This window comes from Boleophthalmus pectinirostris, unplaced genomic scaffold (assembly GCF_026225935.1).
Source record: "Boleophthalmus pectinirostris isolate CB_2022bp ecotype Guang Dong unplaced genomic scaffold, ASM2622593v1 HiC_scaffold_17, whole genome shotgun sequence".
NCBI lineage: Eukaryota > Metazoa > Chordata > Actinopteri > Gobiiformes > Gobiidae > Boleophthalmus > Boleophthalmus pectinirostris.
The window spans coordinates 10,906,282-10,929,378 of NW_026571115.1; the positions used below are offsets into that span (position 1 = coordinate 10,906,282).

Consider the following 23,097-nt stretch of genomic DNA (forward strand, 5'->3'; position numbering starts at 1 on the left):
AACTTTACTGTCCCACTGTTAAACATTAACTCCAGCTGACCCCATAACACACAGTGGACTAAAGGCAGCAGAGACAGCGCCCAGGAACCAGTCTCTATGTTTATAAAGCCGTTTACAAAGCAACTCTATTGGTTTGGAGGAGCAGAAAAGTGGACTTTGGCTCCGCTGGTGTTACTTTATGACTAGTTCCTTCTCCTGCTGGGATCTGACTCACACTGCTCTTAATCATGAATGGGCAAATCCTTCTCACGGCCTCCTGCTAAAATCCATGTGGTTTCTAATGGGTCTAGTGCGACCAGTCGGTGTAAAGTATTAACCCAAACAGCTCACTATTGCGTCATAGCAACAAAAAAAATGGGGATAGCACTGCTGGTTCTGGAAAGTTTTATTTCTATTCCTATTCATTTTTACCCAAACTTTAACATTTGAATTTAAGGTTTGATGGAGTTAAAGGTCTTATATTACATAAAATTGACTCTTGTGAGTTTTAAGTCAGGTTATAATGTTGTTACCTTCTCAAAAACAGCTCATGACATCACAAGGTAGAGCAGAGCATTTTGAAACGTGTGAATGAAACAAAACACAACTCCAGGTATGTTTTTGAGGAGGAATCAACATTATAGCATAGATCAGAAAATAGCATAGTATGGGCCATTTAATCAGAAGTAGTGGCAGGACTTGATGATGTGAACTTCTGCGATCACTTGACTTTTGTGGGTTGACCTGTTCCGACTGTTAAAGCGAATCAGTGTTTTAACTTTTGCCAGAATTAAACTGGAGCATGTGCAGAGTTTTGCATTTATAAAAAAAGACTCCAGTCCCCAGTCTACTTCTTTTAAATAGGCAAAAATCATGCTGGATAATACAAGAATTACTTACAGTGTTGGGAAGGTTACTTTTAAAATGTAATCCCCTACAGATTACAGATTACACACCCCAAAATGTAGTTTGTAACGTAATCCATTAAATTACTTAAAGTGAGTAACGTAATCTGATTACTTTGGATTATTTGATATTGTCATGTTTTTTTAAACGACATGAATGTAGCAACCACATCCTGAAAATTCTTGTTTGTTGTCTTCAAATTGTCTGAGCCCAAGTCTCCATGAAAAAACAACTGTTTGCTGTAGAGAAACAAAGACCACGATATCTTAACATAAGAGGTTTTGTCTGTTAAAAGACAGTAACAAGATCAGCCTTTCCTTCACCAGATTAAAAAATATTATTGATAGAGAAATTATTTTTTATATGAGATCACCTTAAATTATGTCAACCTACTGTTAGGTGTCATGTTGTTTAGACCTGGTTTAGTCCTGGTTTAGTCCTGGTTTAGTCCTGGTTTACTCTTGATTTTAGACCTGGTTTAGACCAGGTCTAGACCAGGTCTTTAGTTCTGGTTTAGTCGTGGTTTAGTCCTAGTTTAAACCTGGTTCAGTCCTGGGTTAGTCCTGGTTTAGTCCTGGTTTAGTCCTGGGTTAGTCCTGGTTTTAGTCCTGGTGTTAGTTCTGGTTTAGAGGCGCACAGGAGGAAGCGCGGTTTACGCCAGAAAACACGTTCCACACGCGGCGCACGAGACGGCGGTGTCCGCGCTGTAACTACGGAAGGAGACGTGGTCCGCGGGTTCTCAGGTTGATGACGATGATGAAGGTGTGTGTTGTGTGTGTGTTGTGTGTGTTTTGTGTGCACGTCCACTCATGTCGCAGGTCACTATATGACAGTAGTGCAGATATTATGAGTCTATGCAGGTTGTTTTCACCGGTGCCAGTAGCTCCTGTTTCACATTTAAGTTGTAGGCGATTTTATATATATTTATATATATATATATATATATATATATATATATATATATATATATATATATATATATATATATATATATATATATCACATCGGAAGAAGAATTTCCAAGACACAAATGCGTTTTTACCAATGCACTGCTGCTTCCACTGTGTGACTGACACCGCCAACTTTAACATGACGTTTACATCGCTCTTATTGCGCGCGTTCTGTTTGGGTTTCTGGCAATGAGTGGAATTACCGAAATAAAAAAATAAATAAATGGGATGTAGCACAAAATGTGAAAACAGGAAAATACCGCCTTGTAATCCACTTATTTCAGCAAAGTAACTGTAATCCAATTACCACTCATTGAAACAGTAACTGTAACGGAATACAGTTACTCATAATTTGTACTCTGATTACGTAACGGCGGTACATGTAATCTGTTACTCCCCAACACTGATTACTTATTATAAATGTAAAGTAAAATAAAGTACTTTACTGTTCTAAAATGAAAATAATAAGTGACTTTACCAACTTCTCAATGCTCTTGCCCGTAGACTGTGTATATAAATGGACTTTTTTAACCTGCTGTTCATATTATTCCACTCTACACGATACTGGTGTTTTTATTTCACAATTTTTTCTGTAAATCAGTTCCTATTATGCAACTGGCTTGAAATTCGCTCCTGTAACTACCAGCTGCGGTGAGTCTCATTTGACTGGAGCCTGACGCTATGGGTGATGCCACACACCCTTAGTCCTCTTCGTTATGACGTTTATGATCTTGTCTGATGTCCAAAACTAAGAAGGGTGGGGGGTGTTAGTAGCCAGGATGACGCCACCTCAGCTCAGATTCATTTCTCTTAACAGCTAGGTCAGGAATCGGAATACACTTGACGGTTTGCATGAACCCCAGAAGTTGTAGACTGCGCACCGGCCAATCAGCGAAGAGTTAAACCAATCTGAGTTGCGATATCAGACTGCATACTCTGTCCTCCTTTGGACTTCCTTTGTCATATACAAACTTCGCATTTTTTATTGCATCTTTAATTCGCAAGTTCATCTCGCAGAAATGACAATAATCGTTGACAGACAAGTTCACTCTCTGCTTTGTTTACTGTTGTGCCGGCAATTATTTGGACACCACTGAGCGTTCCGGGGCATTACATACATCACAACCAAACAGCAGCAATTGGTTAAATTAAAAAAGTACCTGCCTACCATCGAGAGAACGAATCCTAATGCTCCGAGGTCAGACGGTTTCCACCAAGTTAAACCGGCTGATGAATCAAGCTAGTGTGTTAGTTCTTGGAATGAAGATAGTAAGTACTCAGAGGCTCTAGTGGAAATAATTTGTGTCCTTAGGCAAGACACTTCATCCACCTTGCTTAGTATGAATGTGGTGTGTGGGTATTGGTGGTTGGAGAGACAGATGACACAGATTGGCAGCCTCGCTTCTGTCAGTCTACCCCCAGGGCAGCTGTGACTACAGTAACAGTTCGCGGTCAGCAGCGGAGTAAATGAATGAGGCTTATTTGAGACTCCAAAAAAGTCCAGATGCTTTTTTTTTTCTTTTTTTCAAATTTGAGATGTGGTTTTGCATAATTTATTTAGCGGTATTTGCTTTTCTCACCAGAATAGTGGGACAGCATTGTAAAAATCTCAGTTAGACAAAGCTTAAAATCCATCTAGTAACTGAGAAATAAAGGCCCATTCACAAATACTACCCAAACTCATAATCATACAGCAATTGTCTTATTAGCTTATAATCCAAACACTATTTAGTTACCATAAAATATAATAAGTTGCAAAGAATAAAGCAGTTATGTTCTGAAAATGCCTTAAAATCAGAAGTGAGAGTATCTACTGCTCTGACATTTCCTCTGTGCCCTCTGAGCTCAGGAAGTCCTTTATGGAAGTACATTTCCTCATAAGGTCTACTTTTCACTGTGGAGCGTTTCCTGCTTTTGTCAGGAGGAATCCCTGAGCAGCAGACAAATATTTCTGCGACAAATAGCCCATGATATGATTCACTTTACTTACTTTACTTTACCATATTTGTATTGAGATAATTTATTTAATAGCAAATAAAAAGAAACACAACACTGGTAATTCTGTTTTATTTGCTGTGTATTATAATGACACACACTGTAGCAGTTGAATCCACAAACCCATTTCAGTACACGTGTCATAAATATCTTGAAACAAACAAGCAAAAAAAAAAAGTCATATTGCACTATTTTCTGATCATTATAATGTTTCTTCATCAAAATCATTCCTGGTGTTGTGTTTTGTTTCATTCACACATGTTTAACACACAAACCCTGCATATTTAGTTCTTCTCTCAAACAGAAAACACTCAGTTCCACCTCGTGATGTCATGTAGTAATACAGGAAGTGCTCCACTGTGTTTTTAAACTCCATACACCTTCACTAGAGTCATCTATATGTTTTCAATCCTGGAGTTGCCTATCTCTTGTAGCTTGTGACTTAAAAACTACAACTACATGACATCAGAAGGTGGAACAGAGTGTTTTGAGCTTTGCGGATGCGGAGATCCAACAATCCAGGATTACTCATATATGTGTGAATGAAACAAAACACAACTCCAGGTATGAATTTCATGAGGTAACATTATAACATAGCTAAAAGGTCACAAGAATCAATTTTCCTATAATAGGAGACCTTTAATAATAATTCAAATGTAGCCCTTTATATTTTGTGTATTGAAAAAGTGAACCAGGAGTGATAAAAGTGATTAAAGTATGTGTATTAACTGTACTTACATATTGTGGCCAGTTTGTTTTGTTTGTGACTAGAAACTTATCACAACAAGAGTGCAGTACCTGAATTTGCATACATATTCCTATATCATCATACTGAAAAAGGAAGCACTTTAGTTTATTACACTATCCATTATAGTGTAGGTAGATACGGAAGCCCTGAGAGGCAAGAGAGAGAGAGAGAGAAAAAGAGGCAGGTCATTTGGGCTCTATTTTCTAAGTGTTTTTTTTTTTTCTCACCAACTCAAAAAAAAAAAAAAAAAAATCTTTTTTTTTTCTGAAAAACAAACAAAAAACAAACAAACAAACAAAAACAAATTTCCACAAAAAAAAAATTATTTCTACAATTTATTTATTTATTTTTTTTGCCACCGTTGATGTGGCTGATGAAGAAATATACAGTATATAACTGTAAATGCCAAACCTCTGTGCCAGCGAACCAGTGGAAGAATAGCTCATGGTGTTAGGCTCCGCGTTAGGATGTGGTTACGTGTGTATTCGTTCTCCCTCACTACTGTTCCAGGCTGGAAGACAGAACGCTGCACTATGTGGATATTTATGTTATTACAGCATTCACGAGCGACTTTTGGCGCTGTGCGTAAAACTGCTCCTGTCCAACACAGGAGTAGGACACTCCAAGCAAACATGCTTGGCAAGAGGAGCTCATGGGGATTTGGGGACAAACATGCGGCATATACTTTCATCCAGCATCAGCACCAGGGGTGTAGTGGGCGTGGTACGCAGGGTACGCCGTCCACCCACTTCTCCCGACGTGAGATTTAAAAAATAACAAATATAAAATAGCAACAACTTAAATGTCAAACTGGAGCCATTGGCAACGGTGAAAACAACCTGCAATAGGCTCATGATATCTACAGTACTGTCCTACAGTGACCTGAGACATGAGGGGACAAGGACTGAACCAGGACTAAACCAGGGGCACTTTGAGTGCCACTCCACGAGGAAAACATGAGCAAAGACAAAAAAAACAAGTTATCTACCTCAAAACTCAAACGCTGACCCCTTTACTCAATAGTGCACCCCTTTGCAACATAAACTAAACAGCAGCATATCAACAAAGTACAACAGCGCAACTAAAGTTGCATTGAGCTTATTTCTCATATTAGTCATAAAAGAGAACTCAAAAGTAAAACTCATGAAAAGAATGTATTCATCAAGAATGAATATGCACCTAAACAGGAACAGGTGAGTTTTGAAGCCCGGCCTCCCACATCCTAACCCAGAGCCCAGAGCCTCTTCCACTGGTTCGCCGGCACTGAAGTTTGGTATTTACAGGAATATACTGGAGAAACACTTAGGCTCTGACCTGCCTCTTTTTCTTCCTCTCTTGCCTCTCAGTGCTTCCGTAGATAGAAATAGCATGATGACTGTAAGCCTCATTATGTGCTTACATGAAAGTTACTCAGGAAAAGAGGAAGTGATGTTTCAAGATTTCTAGTAATGATATGGAAACAGAAGCAAAGTTTAACAGCATATACTATAATAGCAAAAGTACTGTTTAATGATTAGCTGCAGGAGCTGGGGTTTAATAGTGAGAATTCAGATCAGAGAGAGTCCTTTTAGCTTTAAACCAACTGGATTTCATCATTGAAACTATCAACCCAATGGTGAGACTCATTAAAGGCTCATTCTTCTTACTGATTGGATAACTGTCTTGAGAACCAAAACACCAAATTATAGCATTTATACCTCGGCCATCACGTTCACTAAGAATGAATCAACATTACAATTGTTATCAGTAAAAGCTATATTTGATTTGATTTGAACATGCCATTCATGCATGGGGCACAATTAGGTCATGTTTATGGAATTTAAAATGAAAATCTTACATACAGTTCCTTTAAAGGTTACACAAAACTGACTCTTGTGAGCTTTAAACCATGATATAATGCTGTTACCTCCTCAGAAACACATTTGGAGTTGTATTTTATTTCATTCACACATGTGTGAGTAACCCTTTATTATTAGTCTGTCTCCAAAGCTCAAAATGTGTACTTTTATCACGATAAACAATATTTTTGTTTATTATCCCATCTACAGATCATGGAAAGTGTGACTGTGGATTCTGCCAGTGTGACGCAGGCTGGAAGGGGGAGAACTGTAACTGCACCACACGCACAGACACCTGCATGTCCCACATCGGGCTCCTGTGTAGCGGGCGGGGCAACTGTGAGTGTGGTGTGTGTCAATGCACCCAGCCTGGAGCGTACGGAGCCACATGTGAGAAGTGCCCTACCTGCCCCGACTCCTGCACCATCAAACAGTAAGGAGGAACTGATACCAAAGCTTCTGTATTAAGCAAAGTTAACTTATGTGAGTGTTAGAGTGTTTTAATTCATTTGTCTACTGTTCCTAATCTTTTAATAATGTTGTTTCCTCATCAAAAATATACCTGGAGTTGTGTTTTGTTTTATTTACACATGTTTGAGTGATCCTTTATTATTAGTCTGTCTACACCTCCAAAACTCAAAATGCTCTGTAGCCCCTTGTGATGTCAGGAAGCAGTAGTTTACAAGTTTTCAGCAGCTAACTTTTACCTTTAGTACAGTATAGTTTGGTGCTTCCAGGTCTGAAATCATCCAAATGATTCTACTGAAGGTGTATGGAGTTTAAAAAGACAGTGGAGCAGTGCCACACTACATCACAACATGCAATAGTATTTTCTGTTTGAGAAACATAACAAGGTGTGTTTTGATGAAGAAACAACATTATTAAAAGATTAGGAACGATGAATGAATTAAAAGACCATATACACAGATTTGTAGCATTTGTAGTTCCACAGAAAAATATTAGAAAAATAATGTAATAAAATATAACTTACCAATTTATGACTGACTTATTCACCTTTAAAAGTAAGGAGGAACAGGTCAAAATTAGTACAATTCTTGGTAAACAAAAGACAACCCCTGTGCAGCGATTCATTAACTTAAAAAGTATAAGGAAACATCATCTTCACGTCACAAAAGTTAAAAATTATAAAATGTAATTCCTATATCTCCCAACCAACTAATACAAGATTTTCCTACTCCCTACTTTATATTCAAGAGTCATTGCAAATAAGTCAGAAACTTTCTTCTTTTACCTAAGTATAAATTGAATTGCTGGTGTTAACAAGGTTTGCGTACTGCATTGTCAAGGAAACAGTTGTTAGTCACAGCTTTAAAAATAGATTGTATTAACACCTACATAGTTTGCGCTTATAAACAAGTTAGAAATGTTCAAACAGGAAATGGAAAAAAGTGAGTGAGATTCTTAAACTAACTTCACTGCCAGAATCAATAAGTAAAATGTCCCCTGACCTATAATAATTTTTTTTTTTAATTATTATTATTATTATTTTCCATAGGCAGTGTGTGGAGTGTCAGCATTTCAAGAGAGGACAGTACATCGAAGATAACAGCTGCAACCGGATCTGCAGAGATGAAATTAAAGTTGTGGACAATTTAGGTGAAGCGATTGGAGTAGGTAAGTTATAAACCCAATATACAGTATATTCATTGAACCTCATTCATATGTCTGTAAGGGTGCAGGTACACTTGCCCTGGCTTTGTCCCAGCTTAGTCCTGATGTAGACTTGGTTTGGGTTTGTTCCAATCCTACTTTAATCCTGTTGTGGGTTTAGTAACAATTGTGTGTGTGTGTGTGTGTGTGTACAAATCTGAATGGACTGTTAAAATCTAAAATCTGAAACAGACTGTATATATAAATGGACATAACTAACCTGATAGTCACCGCATTCCACATACAAAGTGAGCATGGGGGCGCTTCCGGCTTCATCGACTCTGGCTCCAGTTCACTTTGTATTGAGAAAATGTTGCCCCTCTCTCTGTAACTGCTGCTGTCATGCTCCTCATTTTGATCTTAACTCTTTCCCCCTTGGACGCCGACAAGGAGCAACCCACACATAAATGACCAGGGCTAAACATAGAGCATCACTGCATAAAAGAAAACAGACTTCCACAAGTGATTATAATCCGTGTGTCATTCATTCATTCGTTTTTAATATAAAACCAAAAATAAGAAAATGAAAAAACAACGATTTTCTTCATTATTTGTCTCCAAAACCAAAAATGAAAAAAAAAAAAAAAAACAGATAATGATTCTTTTTTTTCAGTTTTTGATTTTGTGTTTAAAAGAAAAATGGAAAAAAAACGGATAACGGCCCGTTTACGTGACTTAAACTGCGATGCTGGACTCAACCAGGACCAAGACTGAGATCAGAACTGAGACCGGGACCAGACCAAGACTGAGACCAGACGGGGACCAGACCGGAAGCTCAGAGCCCAGGGCAGGGCCAGAGTTCGAAGCTGAGGCTTGGACCCTGCGGAGGCTCGGAGTCAAAGCTCGGAGTCTGCTCTGGTTCTGCTCTGGTCCCGGACTAGTCCCGGTGTAGTTCTGGACCTGGATCAGTCCTGGTTCAGTCTGTATTTGGTGCAAAAGTCCGACATCACTGTCAATGAAGTCACGTAAACGGGAAACGGTCATTATACATTTTTTCCATTTTTCATTTAAGCACAAAATCGAAAACTGAAAAAAAAACAAAAAACATATCATTATCCGTTTTTTCATTTTGGTTTTAGAGACAAATAATGAAAAAAACAGTTTTTTCATTTTCTTATTTTTGGTTTTATATTGAAAAACGAATGAACGAATGACACGGATTATTAAGGAAACACGGAGGGTCGTCAAATGTCGTTTTCATGGGGGAAAGAGTTAAAATGTTCATATTAACTCGCTCTACGTGATCCTGGTGCTTTTATTTTTATATTTTGTCCGTAAATGAATTCTTATTCCTAATATGGAACTCCAAATTTGCTCCTATAACTGCTCATCTCAGTGAGCTTCATTTGACTGGAGCCAAACACTATAGGTGACATCACATAGTCCACTTCTTTACACAGTCTATGATGTGACCTAATTGCGTATACAGACAACAGCGTATGTATGTTGTAATATTTTTGCTTGCCTGTTTTTCAGTTTCTCAGGACAGTAACGCGGTGAACTGCTCGTACAAAGATGAAAATGACTGCGTGCAGCACTTCCAGTACTACGAAGACGAAAGTGGCAAATCCATTCTATACGTGGTCAAAGAGCCAGGTATGGGCTCAACCATCTCCAAGTATCTGTACTGAAGTAGTGCCAGCTATAAGAACAATGGTTGTAGTAGCACTAAGAGCTGTAGTAATTCAAGTGATAAGTTGTAGTATTACAGTTGTAGGTCAAAGTTAGCAGCGGTTAGGTCATAGTGGTTATGATAATAGTAATAATAATATTAGTAATCATGGTGGTAGTAAGCACTTTGTGTGGGTAATGAGCAATGGTCTATTTCATTCTGTTAATTAAAGTACAGATACCGGAGCAAAAAAATACTCAAGTAAAAGAAAAAGTACCACATGAAAAAATTTACTTAAAAGTATTAGAGTACCCATTTAAAGACTGTAAAAGTAAAAGTATATCGTGCAGATTTTGAGGTCTTATAAGGCTTCAAATGTAGTGGTTTTGATACAGATTTCTGTTGAGTTTTGTTCAGCAGAAACAATTGAATTGATCATTTCTATTTCCTAGCTGTTTTTATTTGCATATTTTTATTTGCTCAAATTATGAATGTGAATAAACCTCAGCCTTTTCAGCAGGTCTCAGACTATAAAAATATTTACTTTTCAGTCAAGTTCATAAATACCTGCTCTCAAATATAGTAAAGTAAAAGTAAAAAGTATCCACTTTAAAATCTATTAAGTAAAGTACAGATATCTAAATGTATACTGAAGTACAGTACTTTACTACTTTTACTTCATTACGTTCCACCACTGGTAATTAATTTCAATGAGATGGTAATAGTTACAATCTTTGTGGGTTACTAATAATTTCTTCCTAAAGAAACTCTGAATTCTGCTCCAAACCACATATTTTTCCTGACACACGATTGGCTGTAGACCTCTTGATTAAAAAGACCCAAGCTGTAAAAGTATGTAAGGTACTTCAGTATTAGGATGTGGTGTTCTTTTGTGTTTTTAAGAGAACATTGTGTGCTCCTTTCTGTTGTAAACCTGTCACTGACTTCAGCTGCATGCACACTCACAATCTGATCATTATCATATTTCGGCAGTTAAAGGACTATCAAAATCATGTGTAAACACTAAAATCAACTGACTATGATTCCTCTGATTACTCAAATCAGATTTTGTGATTTGGATGTCATTTGAGTAATTTTGAAGGTCTAGAAATCAGATAACAATCAGATTTGGGTATGTTTGGTATGCATGTAACCGCAACAACTGTTTAAGGTCCTAATATATTACATAAAACTGACTCTTATGAGCTTTAAGCCATGTTATAATGTTTCCTCCTTAAAAACATACCTGGACTTGTATTTTGTTTCATTCATATGGTTGAATAATCCTTAAAATGCTCTGCTCCACCTTGTGATGTCATGAAGCAGTAGTTTTCAAGATGCTACCTTTTCATTTTAGTTCAGTCGAGATTGACAATTCCAAGACTGAAATTACCCAAATGATTGTAGTGAAGGTGTGCATTACATTACCTGCATTACCACATGACATCACAAAGTGTTTTCTGTTTGAGAGAAGAACTCAGCCTAAAAATGCAGAGTTTGTGTGTTAAACATGTGAATGAAACAAAACATAACTCCAGGTGCGTTTGTGATGAGGAAACAGCATTATAACAGGGATCAGAAAATGGCGTAATACAGGCCCTTTAAGTTAACCACACTATCTCTTCTCTCTGTCCCTCTCTTCCTCCTCAGTTTGTCCGGAGGGCCCTGATACATTGGTGGTGTCTTTGGCTGTAGCTGGGGCCATTCTGCTGCTGGGGCTCATTGGACTCCTTATTTGGAAACTTCTGATCACCATCCACGACCGGCGCGAGTATGCAAAGTTTGAGGAGGAAAAGGCCAAAGCTAAATGGGACACGGTAAGGACTGTGACTAATGCTATAACATGTAGAAAAATATTTGTTCACACAGTCACTTAAATTTGTTGTTTTGGGAAATACATGGGAACCAGGTTATTTTAAGGGCTTTTTAAATGTTCTGTATTACACAAAATTTACTCTCGTGAGTTTTAAGTTTTTCATGTTATAATGCTATTACCTCATCAGAAACACACCTGTTGTGTTTGATTTCATTCACTCGTGTTTCAGTAACCCTTTATTATTAAGACCTGTTCATACTTCATAAGAACATAATAACTTTGTCCTTGAGGTGATAAGAACAAGAACAAAGTTCGTTTGGGCTTTGACATTTCATACTTCAAAAGATGTTCTGCTGCCGAACTGCCCCGCCCTCCTTCTATTTGTCCACCAGCCTGTCCGTTCTTTTTTTGGTGATCTGCCATTTGGCTTTCGCAGACTTATCACAGAGATTACACTATTCTTTTCTACACTATAGTCTTTATAGTCATTGAGCGTTGTGTCGTATAGATGTTTATATTTTCTCACCATTTCTGCCAGCTGTGACTCAAAACTATCCAATTTTTTTCTTGCTCTGCACTGGCAAGGAAGCAGATAAACCATGCCCACGTAAATAACCAATCCGAGCAAAGATGTCGCACAGTGCTGCCGAACTGCTGAACAAAGTTCTGCTCGGCTAAGGTGTCGAGAACAAGTCACAAGAACTCCCGAACAGGAGCTGGACGAACAAAATGATGTCATTTTGTTCGGCCAACCCTGGGTGCAAGAACAAAGTTCTTATGTTCTTATGAAGTATGAATAGTCCTTAAGTCTGTCTCCTAAGGTCACAATGCTCTGTCCCACCTTATGATGTCATGACGCTGTAGTTTTACAGTTAACGACTACCTTCTAGTGAAGGTGTATGAAGTTTAAAAACACAATGGAGTGTTACCACATGACAACACAAGGTGGAACAGAGTGTTTTCTGTTTGAGAGAAGAAATCACCACCAGTCTCTCACACACTGGTGGTGGATGGAGGGGCCAATGGACCACATAGACAAGGTGGCCGAAATGTCTTGCCTAAAGACACAACAACCTATTTTAAACTTAATACATAAACTGGAATCTCAAGTGGAAAGATTTGTTATGAAAGTGGCCTTGTGAGTTAAAATAGGTAGTAGTAATTTAACTGCTCGTGCTTTGCATCCTGTTTTGGTCCTTATTAATGCATTCTTTTCTACTGTACTGTGTGAAAACTAATTGTTGGTACTTCTTGACTGTCTGATAATATGTAAATGAAGGTACAATTTGAACACTAATGAACTTAAATGCTGTCTTTATGCTTCGTTTTGCAGGCTCACAACCCCTTATATAAAGGAGCCACTTCCACCTTCACAAATGTAGCGTACCGAGGCAATTAAGACATTTTGTGCAGTGAAATCTCAGGGGTCAAGACTCGATGGATGTAAAAACAGAAAACACGTGGGAAGAGGATGTCATGTGACTACTGGAGCTGAACTGTAGAAGAAATGTATATGTGTTTGTGTTAATTGTACATTTTGTAAAAAGAAATGTTCAAGGCACAATATGTGACATCTCGGTTGGGGGTCCATCGCCTGCTTGGATATGTCATTGCTCTGCCCAGAATATTCCACAGTATGACATAAAAGAGTACTACTTTACATTTATTATATTATAGGTGGTTTTATTGTTCAAAAATACATAGAAAATCAGGTATTCTCACTGTGAGTGGGGTTGTCTCTCCATAGATCTGACCTATAATTTAGCCTGCTTTGGTCTCCATGAAGATAGAAAGGTTTAATATCGTACTGTGAAACATTCCAGACAAAGCAATAAAAGCATATGGTGGACGCTCCATCAGAAAAGTACAATGTAGCTTTAAAATGCCAACAACTGCTGTTCACAATGTGCACTCTTATTGGAGTTTAACAGTGCTTTAGTTTACAAAGAGGGTGTAAAGACATTCAAGACTATTTGAAAGTTTTCTATCAATGCTTTATATGCTAGTTTGTTATATTTCTTTTGAATCATTATGAGTGTTTGGCCTTTTCCAATGTATACAGTCACTGGAGACAGGTTGTTGTTAAGTGCCTTGCCCAATGACGCAACAGTAGTAAGCACTGGTGGGAGATGGAAGCAAACCTCTAACCATAATTCTGCTAAAATGTACAGTCTGTAGGCGTGGATTGGTGGATTGGTAAAATACCCCCTGTACATGTGGGTGTATAGTTGACTGTCTCTTTCCACCGTCTTTTTTCCAAAATGGATAAAAGTTTTAGATGTAAATTAATTTTAGTTCTGTTCACTTTATTTTGGAAGTTGCCGCGTCCGTGCGTCACTCGGGTTGTATTATTTTACATTGTTGGTGCACATGAACATTGAATATTTTACACAAATCAACCTACTCTATGTCATATTTTAGCTGCAAAACGTTTCCCAAAATTCTCCAACTCTGAAATGAATGTGATCCTGTTTAATCTCTAGTGCCACCACAAGGTGTTGGAGCATTTAGAGACAAAAGTGGGTGGGTCCGTTTAAGGTGAATAACAACAGTTTACACAGACAGTCTGTAAAGAACTGTGAAAAAGCTGATCAAATCTAAGACAAATCCAACTGTTGCAATAATATTTAAGCCTATATGCAGTGTTGAGAAGTAACTAAATACATGTATCAAAAATATTTCTCTCACACTTATTTTGAGTCAACTGTTTCCAGTACAGTTACTCTTTCATTTGGTGGTATTCAGAATAGAATTAAAATTAAAACTCAATGCAATCTAGGCTTCGATCTGCACAGTATTAGTAAGGGGAAAAAAGTACATTGCTCTAATGGTGAGTGGGTGAAGCATTTGCATATTTTTCTTCTCTAATTAGTGATAAATGCACAGAAAACAGTGAAACAAACACAAAGTTGTTTTAAACCTATGTTGTGTTTTTAAAGTGAAAGAAGTCTATGCATTTAGAATTCAGCATTCTGATTGGACCATTTTTATGCAAGTTTTCAGTATTCTGTAACTGAATACATTTTACAAAGAGATTATAACTTATTTTGTCAGACAGTAACGCGATGTTGCACTGTTTAGTTTTCATTGCACAAGAAACATCAAGTACAAACCTGTAAATTATAAGGTTGCTGTTGTGTTAAGTTACTTCTTGGTATCAGGGGATGTTTTCCGTGCATTTGAGCTTCATGAAACTTTTCTCAGGATCTGACTCATTTCACCATCACAGCCTGTTTTGCACCATATGATAAGTGGAAAGAAGCTTGTACAAAGTAGGTTGTCAGTCAATTACTTCAAAGAATTGTGACGTTACCTTATGATGTCTATCGTGACCAACTAGGTGTTTGTGGTTGCTGTGTCCGCTTCACACTCTCATTTTCTTTGTCACTTCAAATAAAACAGTTTTTTTGCCATTTTATTGAAATGCCTGAAGCTATTATTGTATGTATTATTGTATATTTAGTAACCTGGCAGCAGGTAGGTCTACATTCACAGAGAAGGCAAAGGAAAGCAAAGAGGACAAGTTTCAAAGTTTTTCATTCTTGTGATCCTTTCTTTCTAGTAGTAATATGACAGCACTTTTTAACATGCACTGTTGGCACCGGATCACAATTTTTAAAAGAACCCAATATTTTTCCTTCAATTTTATATGTATTTTTACACTGGTTAACACTGAACCAACAAGAATCAGCACAGTAGCAGTGTAGGCAACACCAGTGAGAGATCTGTGCTCAAAACATTTATCTGGCAGCATAATAACAGTTAGTTACACTCCAACTCTCAGGTGGGACCCTTTTAAACAAATCTGAGCCTTGTTTTTTCTCTGTGATTAGCTTGTAGATAAAATTGAGTTTACACATTGGCTTCTGGCATATAAGTAAATGCAAAAAGAGCCAGTCGTTTGAACGGTTCTTTCAAGCAAATGCATCCAGAAGATCCGGATCCCATACAAGAGCTGATGTGCATACTACTTCCAAGTATGGACATCATCATTGCAAAATGTGTACAAACTTGTATGGTCCTGTTTATGTTTTCCTGAAAAGAAGCATGTTTATCTTTCCTGGAGACACATGACACATCTCACTGTTCTCTCAGCCTGACCACAACCACATCCTGTGTAGTCCAGAGTATATAACTGATAGCCTATAAGTTAACTTACTTTTTTATATAGACCTCAGTGGGGCACATTTATATACACTGGTAATATCACTTTTACATTTTAATCGATTTAAAGCTGGTGGGTAATTAGTCTGGTGTTGTCAGTTATTTTTGCTGCAAAGAGATTAAAATAAGGGTAGAATTAAATATTAGGACGCTAGAATGGAAAGTGCTATCCTGACTCTAATGAAATGTCGCCCTCTAGAGGACATATGCTTCGTCTTCAACTCGAGCCTACATAAAAGAGTGTGTTTCTTATTCGTATTCTGTGTTAGCAGTTAACTTGTAGAGGATTGCCTGTGTTCTTTTTATATTTCCAAGTATTTAAAATTTTGTTTCTGACATAGCAAAGTAGCAAACAAGCCCACTGCTTAAACATATTGTACATATTAACCCAAACATGTTCAGATACCTCGGGACATTAAAAAAAAAAAGAAAAAAAAACTAAACAAAAACAAAAAAACAAACAAAAACAACAACAACAACAAAACATACTACTACTACCACCACTACTACTACTACTGATAATGATAATAATAATAATGATGATAATAATAATTATAACAACAACAGCAACAGCAACCATAATAATAATAATAATAATAATAATAATAATAATAATAATAATAATAATAATAATAATAATAATAATAATAATAATAATAATCTTTTCGTATTCTATTTATTTTATTATTTTTACTATGTCACATGAACACACCACGCCTTCTTCTTCCGCTGCGTCAGATCCATCATGGCGGCGCCCCATGCCGTGGACGGAGTGGAGCTAGGGACCGGGGAAACTCAGCTAATTCTTCCCGATTCTGGCTCTGATGAAGGGAAAAGACCACAATTTGGGACCCGCTTTCTCACGGACCCACGACAGGTTTTTCAACATAACGCGTGGTACGTAAAATACATTAAAGAAATGCCCTAACATTACATCTGTTTTGATTTCATTCTCCAATTAAGTGATGTAATGTTAGTTTATGAGTCTCTGTGCTCCCATGCTTCAAACAGGAATGTGAGGTGTATTGCTCGTCTTCAGATCTTTTACTTCTGGCCTATAAGTGTAATCTTTGACCTTTTATTCTGACTTGTGCGTTGTCATCTCCATGAGACAATAGTAAAGCGTTTTAGTAAGCTTCTAGAATAGAGTACATTAGTGGCTCTCAAAGTTTTCACCCCAATCAAGTAAAACCCAACAGAAGATTTGGCTTTCCAAGTGCCACAAATGCAACAGATCTAAACCAGGACTTAAGGATACATATTATTGCCTGAAAACTACAGAAAACAACACAATGTCATACTCTTTGACATAACTGAATGAATATTATTGACCTGACCACTATTGAAAATCTCTGATGTTGGACAGGGACAATGTGGAGTGGACCGAGGAGCAAGAAAGTGCAGCAAAGAAGAAAGTCCTGGAGAATAGCCAGCCCCTGCCTGCTGAAAAACAAGGTGATCTTTATGTATAAATATTTTTTATATCTAATATTTTAAAAAATCATAGATTTTGTTTGTTGCATGATCTAAAGTGATGCACAGTTTACATATCCAGTAGACAATTTATATATTAAGTAGATAACATTAAACAAGTACAGAGATGTTTAAACGTGTGAGTAATGTTCAGGGTTCCCATGGCCATGGAAATCCTGGAAAAGTCACGGAAATTGAAAATGTTATTTTCCAGGCCTGGAAAAGTCATGGAATTTTAGTATCTCTTTCACACAACTACATTGTTCTGTTATCATTAGGCTATTATGATTATTTCCAAACATACGCACTTCTTGTTTTAAAAAAGATGACAATAAATGCAGTAACAGTATTTTGAATGTTAAAAAGCTATAATACCAAACCATAAGGTGAGTGGAAAGGGTTAACAGTTCATATTTAACCCTAAAACTCTGCTCAATTCTACACATGTACGGTGCCGTAAAGTAATGAAAAATTCACTTTAGATCATGAAAAAGTCATGAAAAAGTCATGGACTGGTTTTGAAAAAGAGAGGGAATCCTGAATGTTGACATACAGTATATAGTAAATAAGATCTCTTGTATTTTGTTCCACACAGAGGAGTTTGACACAAAGGCAAATGAGTTCTGGAATGAATTTTACACCATCCATGAAAACCGGTTCTTCAAAGACAGACACTGGCTCTTCACAGAGTTCCCTGAGCTCGCCCCTCAGTCCTGCCCCAGACCAGAGTCACTCACACAAGAGTCTAACACAGAGGATATACAGCAGAGCAGTCCAACTACAGGGCCGTGTAGTGAAGTGGAGGCTCTTACTCTTAATGATGAAAGCTTCCCAGGAGCCAGTGCAACATATAGAATACTAGAGGTGAGTTAATGCATGATTAAATGCGCAGTATATAACTTTTGTTTTGAAGTTCAAGTAAGATCAAGTAACTCTCTCTCTCTCTCTCTCTCTCTCTCTCTCTCTCTCTCTCTCTCTCTCTCTCTCTCTCTCTCTCTCTCTCTCTCTCTCTCTCTCTCTCTCTCTCTCTCTCTCTCTCTCTCTCTCTCTCATATATTCACTGTTATGATTATTTAAAGTGGGCAAATGAGAAGTTGAGTAATGAATATTTAAAGACTTGATTATAAATGTTGTATTGTATTATATTAAAATAACACATTTATTTGATTTCCAGGTTGGCTGTGGAGTTGGCAACACAGTTTTCCCAATACTGAAGACCAACAAGTGAGTGCAGCTAAAATACATGCATTATAACCAGATTATTTTTTAATTTCTTTACTGACAGATAAATCAAACATTTTTCTGACTTTTCAGTGACCCTGGTCTGTTTGTTTACTGTTGTGACTTCTCCAGCACTGCAGTCGAGTTAGTGAAGGTAAGCGTTTTTCTAAGAAATCATGATTACAGTTAGCCTTATTTGTAGTTTTAAGAATATTAGAAGTATGATTGAAGGCAACAATATTTAGGGAAATCAGGGAAATCTAAATAATCAAATCTAGTAAACATGCTTTATGGTGTCGACATTCGACATAGACTGTATTGATACAGTGAGCATCATGCTGGGGATGTGCTACATGCATCTCTAGAATATTAATGACATCAGCTGCAAAGTATCAATAAAGATATAAACGGTCTATGGGTGCCAATAATAATAATCATAATTAATAACAAATTTGACATTGTAAAATTCTTTGATCTTGTCAAATCTGAACTCTACGAACCACTAATGATTTGACACTGTCTCCTTGTCATCAGACTAATCCGGAGTATGACCCTGGGCGCTGCTTTGCCTTTGTTCATGATCTGAGTGATGTGGAAGCCAATTACCCCATCCCCGACGGGACCCTGGATGTTCTGGTCCTGATCTTTGTACTATCTGCGCTGCATCCCAAAAAGTAAGCACTCTGTTTGATTCTCACTTACTTTGATTTCTAGGGAGTATAAGTTCATAAAGGGCATTTTCAACCTATTTACATCAAATGCCATCGGAGGGTTAGGGCTGAAAGTTGTACTACTAATGGGATAAGAACAAAATATGACTATTAAAGATAAAATAATTAAAAATATATATTTTATTTGTCCCACAGTGGTGACATTTCAATCTTGTCATACAAACTACATTGGTGCATGTCTAATACAGGGGATAAACAAGGCTTGATGTTAACAACAATAAATAAGACATTGGTAACAAAACTGGGAATTAATTTAAGGTTATAGCAAATACAAAGTTTTTTACTAAAGCCAGCACCTCTCTAGAAGACCTTTGCATAGTACCCATTAAACTACAAAAACAACACTATACAGAAAAAAAAAAAAAGCCTAAATTAAACCAGGAACTAATAACTAACCAGGGCTTGTAACAAAGGGTGCTTTCACAGTTGCACACACTACATCAGAGCCGGGCTAGAGCCGGGCTAGAGCCGGGCTAGAGCCGGGCTAGAGCCGGGCTAGAGCCGGGCTAGAGCCGGGCTAGAGCCGGGCTAGAGCCGGGCTAGAGCCGGGCTAGAGCCGGGCTAGAGCCGGTTCAATATCAGAACCTAACCAGGACAAGTGTTAATGCACCCTAGAGCCACCAAAGACCCCTGTGTACCACCAGTGGTTCCCTCAGTACAGCTCAGGCACCTGTGTGAGTACTTGTGTTTGTGTGTGTTTGTGTGTGTTAGGATGCAGGCCTCCATCAGTAGACTGGCTCGACTGTTGAAGCCTGGAGGGATGATGCTGCTCAGAGACTACGGACGCTATGACATGGCTCAACTACGGTTTAAGAAAGGTTTATGTTACTAATTACACTGTTTAAGTTAATGATTGTTGTCAAGGGGCACATCATGTTTTTCTATTAAAATTGCATTATGTAACCTTTTTGGTCAGTGGTGCGCTACCTGCTTCTCTCCATGGAGATGTTGTTTTGACTGGAATTTTCCACAGTAATGCCATAAAACTCTATCTCTTTTATTGCTTAAAAAAGTACATTGACAAACATTCATTCTGAGAGCGAGAATCTAACCTAACTTGATGTTGACATATTAAATCATGGTGTTTTATTACATTTCACTTAAACAATATTATTATGAAACTGATGGAGGACTGAAGTAGAACATCTTGGTTTACATTTATTACAATGGTATAAATACATTTAGTTCATTCAAGGAGGCCAAGGACCCCTATTGGTCCTCACAATTGTATCACAATAAAATTTACAAGTTCAAACCACGTTTATAACCACATTTGGTTGAAAGATGAGTGAATCTCTTTATATTTTTACTTAATTGGTGTTGTTGTTTCCATCAAAAAAACATTGTATGTTTGGGAATGTATATTGTAAGAAATTGTAGTATTCAAGTAGTGTTCCATGTTATCAAAATTTTGGGGGGACACCCAACACAAGGTCCAGGGACGCCCAGGGGTTCCCATACCCCACTTTGAGAACCACTGCAGTAAAGGGTTTATTTTTAGAAATATGCAATTTACCTGACCTTTGCCCTGTAAAAGTATGTTTTAGGGAAAAAATAAATTATCACCACAGCATTAACATGTTTTGATTTATTTTATTCTCAGGAAGGTGCCTTTCAGAAAACTTCTATGTCCGTGGTGACGGGACACGAGTTTACTTCTTTACTCAAGGTAAAAATCATACCTTAGTAGTTCTTTCTTATATTACCTTTTCACATTTGAATCATTGTGTTTGATATTTCAGATGAATTACATGAGTTATTCATGTCGGCTGGTTTAGAGAAAGTGCAGAACCTTGTGGACAGACGTCTTCAGGTGAACAGAGGGAAGCAGCTGACCATGTACCGAGTCTGGATCCAGTGCAAATACCGCAAAGGCCTTGAACGCACCACAGAAACGCTGAGCTGAAGGAAAAGGACCATAATCATTTATTTCTTTAAAGACCCCATAATCAAAGTGGTGCAGTATTGTTTGTTAATGGCACCATCTGAAACCAATTCAAGCGGATACGACTGCTTGATAGATTGGTTGTGTTCCCAGGTGGACTGTTAATATTGATGGACTTATGTTACGGCTTGTATGTTCGACAATAGAAGGTACCCTGTTTGAGGGAATTCTGGTTGATAATTAATATTTGACTAAATCCTGTTTTTTAATGTCTTAATTCTCTTCAAATAAACTTAATGAAGATTGTTTTTTTTAATTGATTCATAATTTAATGATCAAAATAGTACACTTGTAAGGCAGTTAGGTTTGTTTCTGTCTAAGCCTATGTAATTAATGTTTGTCAAATGAAGTGTTCTTTTTGCATATTTAATTATCGTAATCAAATTATGCAAATTTGAAAACAACACATAATTGGCCAGCTAAACTTTTCATTAATAACCACTGCGTGAAAAACATGAAAACACAGGGGAATTGCAACTTTCAGCGGGTGATCATGTCAGGCTGGATGGGTGGGCGGTATATAATTGTATTGTGTACACACAGATTTGCCATTGGTCCAGACTAGAGATTTGGTGCAGGCGTGGACCGAACGAAGGTGAAAATTCTTGAACACTCTCACGAGAAAATATGAGATTTTAGTGATTATTGTTTACATTGCAAAAACATGAGAACCGAACCGAATCGATCCGGACAACACTGACACAGTCTGGGCCAGCACAACTTCCGAAATACTTTGTTTTCTTCCTCACGTCTGGAAAAAGGGAGACAAGACGCAACTTTGTTTTGGTGGAGCTACAAAGCAAGAACCCGAAATTTCATCTCACCAGTGGGGAGAAAAAGATAGGGGCACCCAGCGCTCGCTTTGGGCATCATTTGCACCAGGTGGAAAAAGTCGTAATCTTTAGGGTCGTGCGCCATTGTGTGGAACGAGATACCCCGGCATTGTGTGCGTAATTGTCTTCGGGGAGATGGATATGATGGGTTTCCCCGCCTAGGTGGCACAGCAAAGCGGGTTCGGGATACCCAGAGTGGTCGAGGCCTCCGTCGGGAATCCTCCGGTGTCTACCTCCCCTGCACAGCGTCTTTCTCCGTCTGGACACTGAGCAATCAACACGCGGAGGACGGGGCTGTCTGCGCGGCCTGCAGCCAGGGAGGGTCTGTCCACGAAGCATCGGGGAACAACGGGGACGGCTTCAGGCGTAAGACCAGGCCCTCCCGTGGACCGAAACATAATAAAATCCAGTAAGTATGTCGCTGGGGTTGCGATCATACAACGGGACGTGCGTGTGTGTGGTGGCTGTGATTTTCTACGTGGCGCAAACCCGTCAACAATCGTGGAGATGCTTCTTTTTGACAGCCGCTAGCGTGCTAACATTAGCTACCATTTGTGTGCCTAACAAAAAAGACTTTAATCGTGTTGATTTGTGGATATTGTGTACATACATATCGCTTGAAGCCACCTCTGCAATAATCAGGAGTTGTTATATGTTTAGGTTGCGAATATTTTTTTAATTTTACCCCAAATTGCCTTGATGTGCTAAATCAAAAGTGTTAGCATCGCTATAGTTAGGCTAACAAGAGCTATGTGATTGGTAATGGCTTGCTCAATTTTAGACAGATTGTGAACGTGTTTGTAGTTTTAGTGATTTGTTTACTGTATTTATGCTTAAACAGATTACCTAAACCCAGTTACATTACAGTGTAGGTAAAGCTATACAAATGTTGTGTATAATGAGACAGATGCTGCATTTGACAGTAATTAAACGTGTAACACAAAGCTTACAGAGGTATCAGTTCGCCTATGGGTGTGTTTTTAAAGCTTTCACCTTTGTACAATGTTATATTTTTACATATTGTGTTTCTTCCTCAGCTCTGGAGTTGACATGGCACTCCTTTTCAATGGTGACCTTTCCATAGCTATCCATGTCCATGTTACTGGGCCTATAATGCCAGGGCGTTATCACATGATGCTGTATGATGTATCTGGACTATGTCTAATATGAATGTACTGCACACACTTGGCCTTCTTTGGCACTTTCATAGAAACC

General features: G+C 38.0%; 3 protein-coding genes across 4 annotated transcripts in view; all 3 read left to right on the plus strand.

The window, feature by feature from the left end:
• The window catches only part of LOC110161461 (integrin beta-3-like), a 39,289-nt gene extending 24,350 nt beyond the window's left edge, over positions 1 to 14,939 (plus strand). The window contains exons 11-15 of the mRNA XM_020926207.2: positions 6,627 to 6,849; positions 7,933 to 8,051; positions 9,564 to 9,683; positions 11,350 to 11,516; positions 12,849 to 14,939. Of these exons, the coding sequence (XP_020781866.1) occupies positions 6,627 to 6,849; positions 7,933 to 8,051; positions 9,564 to 9,683; positions 11,350 to 11,516; positions 12,849 to 12,914 (695 nt within the window). The 3' untranslated portion in view covers positions 12,915 to 14,939. The remainder of the gene's footprint in view (positions 1 to 6,626; positions 6,850 to 7,932; positions 8,052 to 9,563; positions 9,684 to 11,349; positions 11,517 to 12,848) is intronic.
• Positions 14,940 to 16,396: 1,457 nt separating this feature from the next.
• On the plus strand, positions 16,397 to 21,295 carry mettl2a (methyltransferase 2A, methylcytidine). Its single transcript, XM_055152980.1, has 9 exons — positions 16,397 to 16,576; positions 17,046 to 17,134; positions 17,748 to 18,016; positions 18,327 to 18,376; positions 18,467 to 18,527; positions 18,908 to 19,047; positions 19,816 to 19,922; positions 20,708 to 20,773; positions 20,847 to 21,295. The coding sequence occupies exons 1-9, from the start codon at positions 16,425 to 16,427 to the stop codon at positions 21,008 to 21,010; spliced, it is 1,098 nt and encodes a 365-aa protein (XP_055008955.1). The 5' UTR covers positions 16,397 to 16,424; the 3' UTR covers positions 21,011 to 21,295.
• Positions 21,296 to 21,603: 308 nt separating this feature from the next.
• The window catches only part of tlk2 (tousled-like kinase 2), a 28,245-nt gene continuing 26,751 nt past the window's right edge, over positions 21,604 to 23,097 (plus strand). For both annotated transcript variants that reach the window (XM_020926261.2, XM_055152644.1), the window contains exon 1: positions 21,604 to 22,291. The gene's annotated coding sequence lies outside the window, so the exon portion shown is untranslated. The remainder of the gene's footprint in view (positions 22,292 to 23,097) is intronic.

Excerpts from the sequence above, each read along its gene's own strand:
- mettl2a (XM_055152980.1), top strand. The coding sequence starts at position 16,425 with ATGGCGGCGCCCCATGCCGTGGACGGAGTGGAGCTAGGGACCGGGGAA. Across the intron at positions 17,135-17,747 it reads CCTGCCTGCTGAAAAACAAG|AGGAGTTTGACACAAAGGCA; the intron begins GTGATCTTTATG and ends TGTTCCACACAG. Across the intron at positions 19,923-20,707 it reads TCAACTACGGTTTAAGAAAG|GAAGGTGCCTTTCAGAAAAC; the intron begins GTTTATGTTACT and ends TTTTATTCTCAG.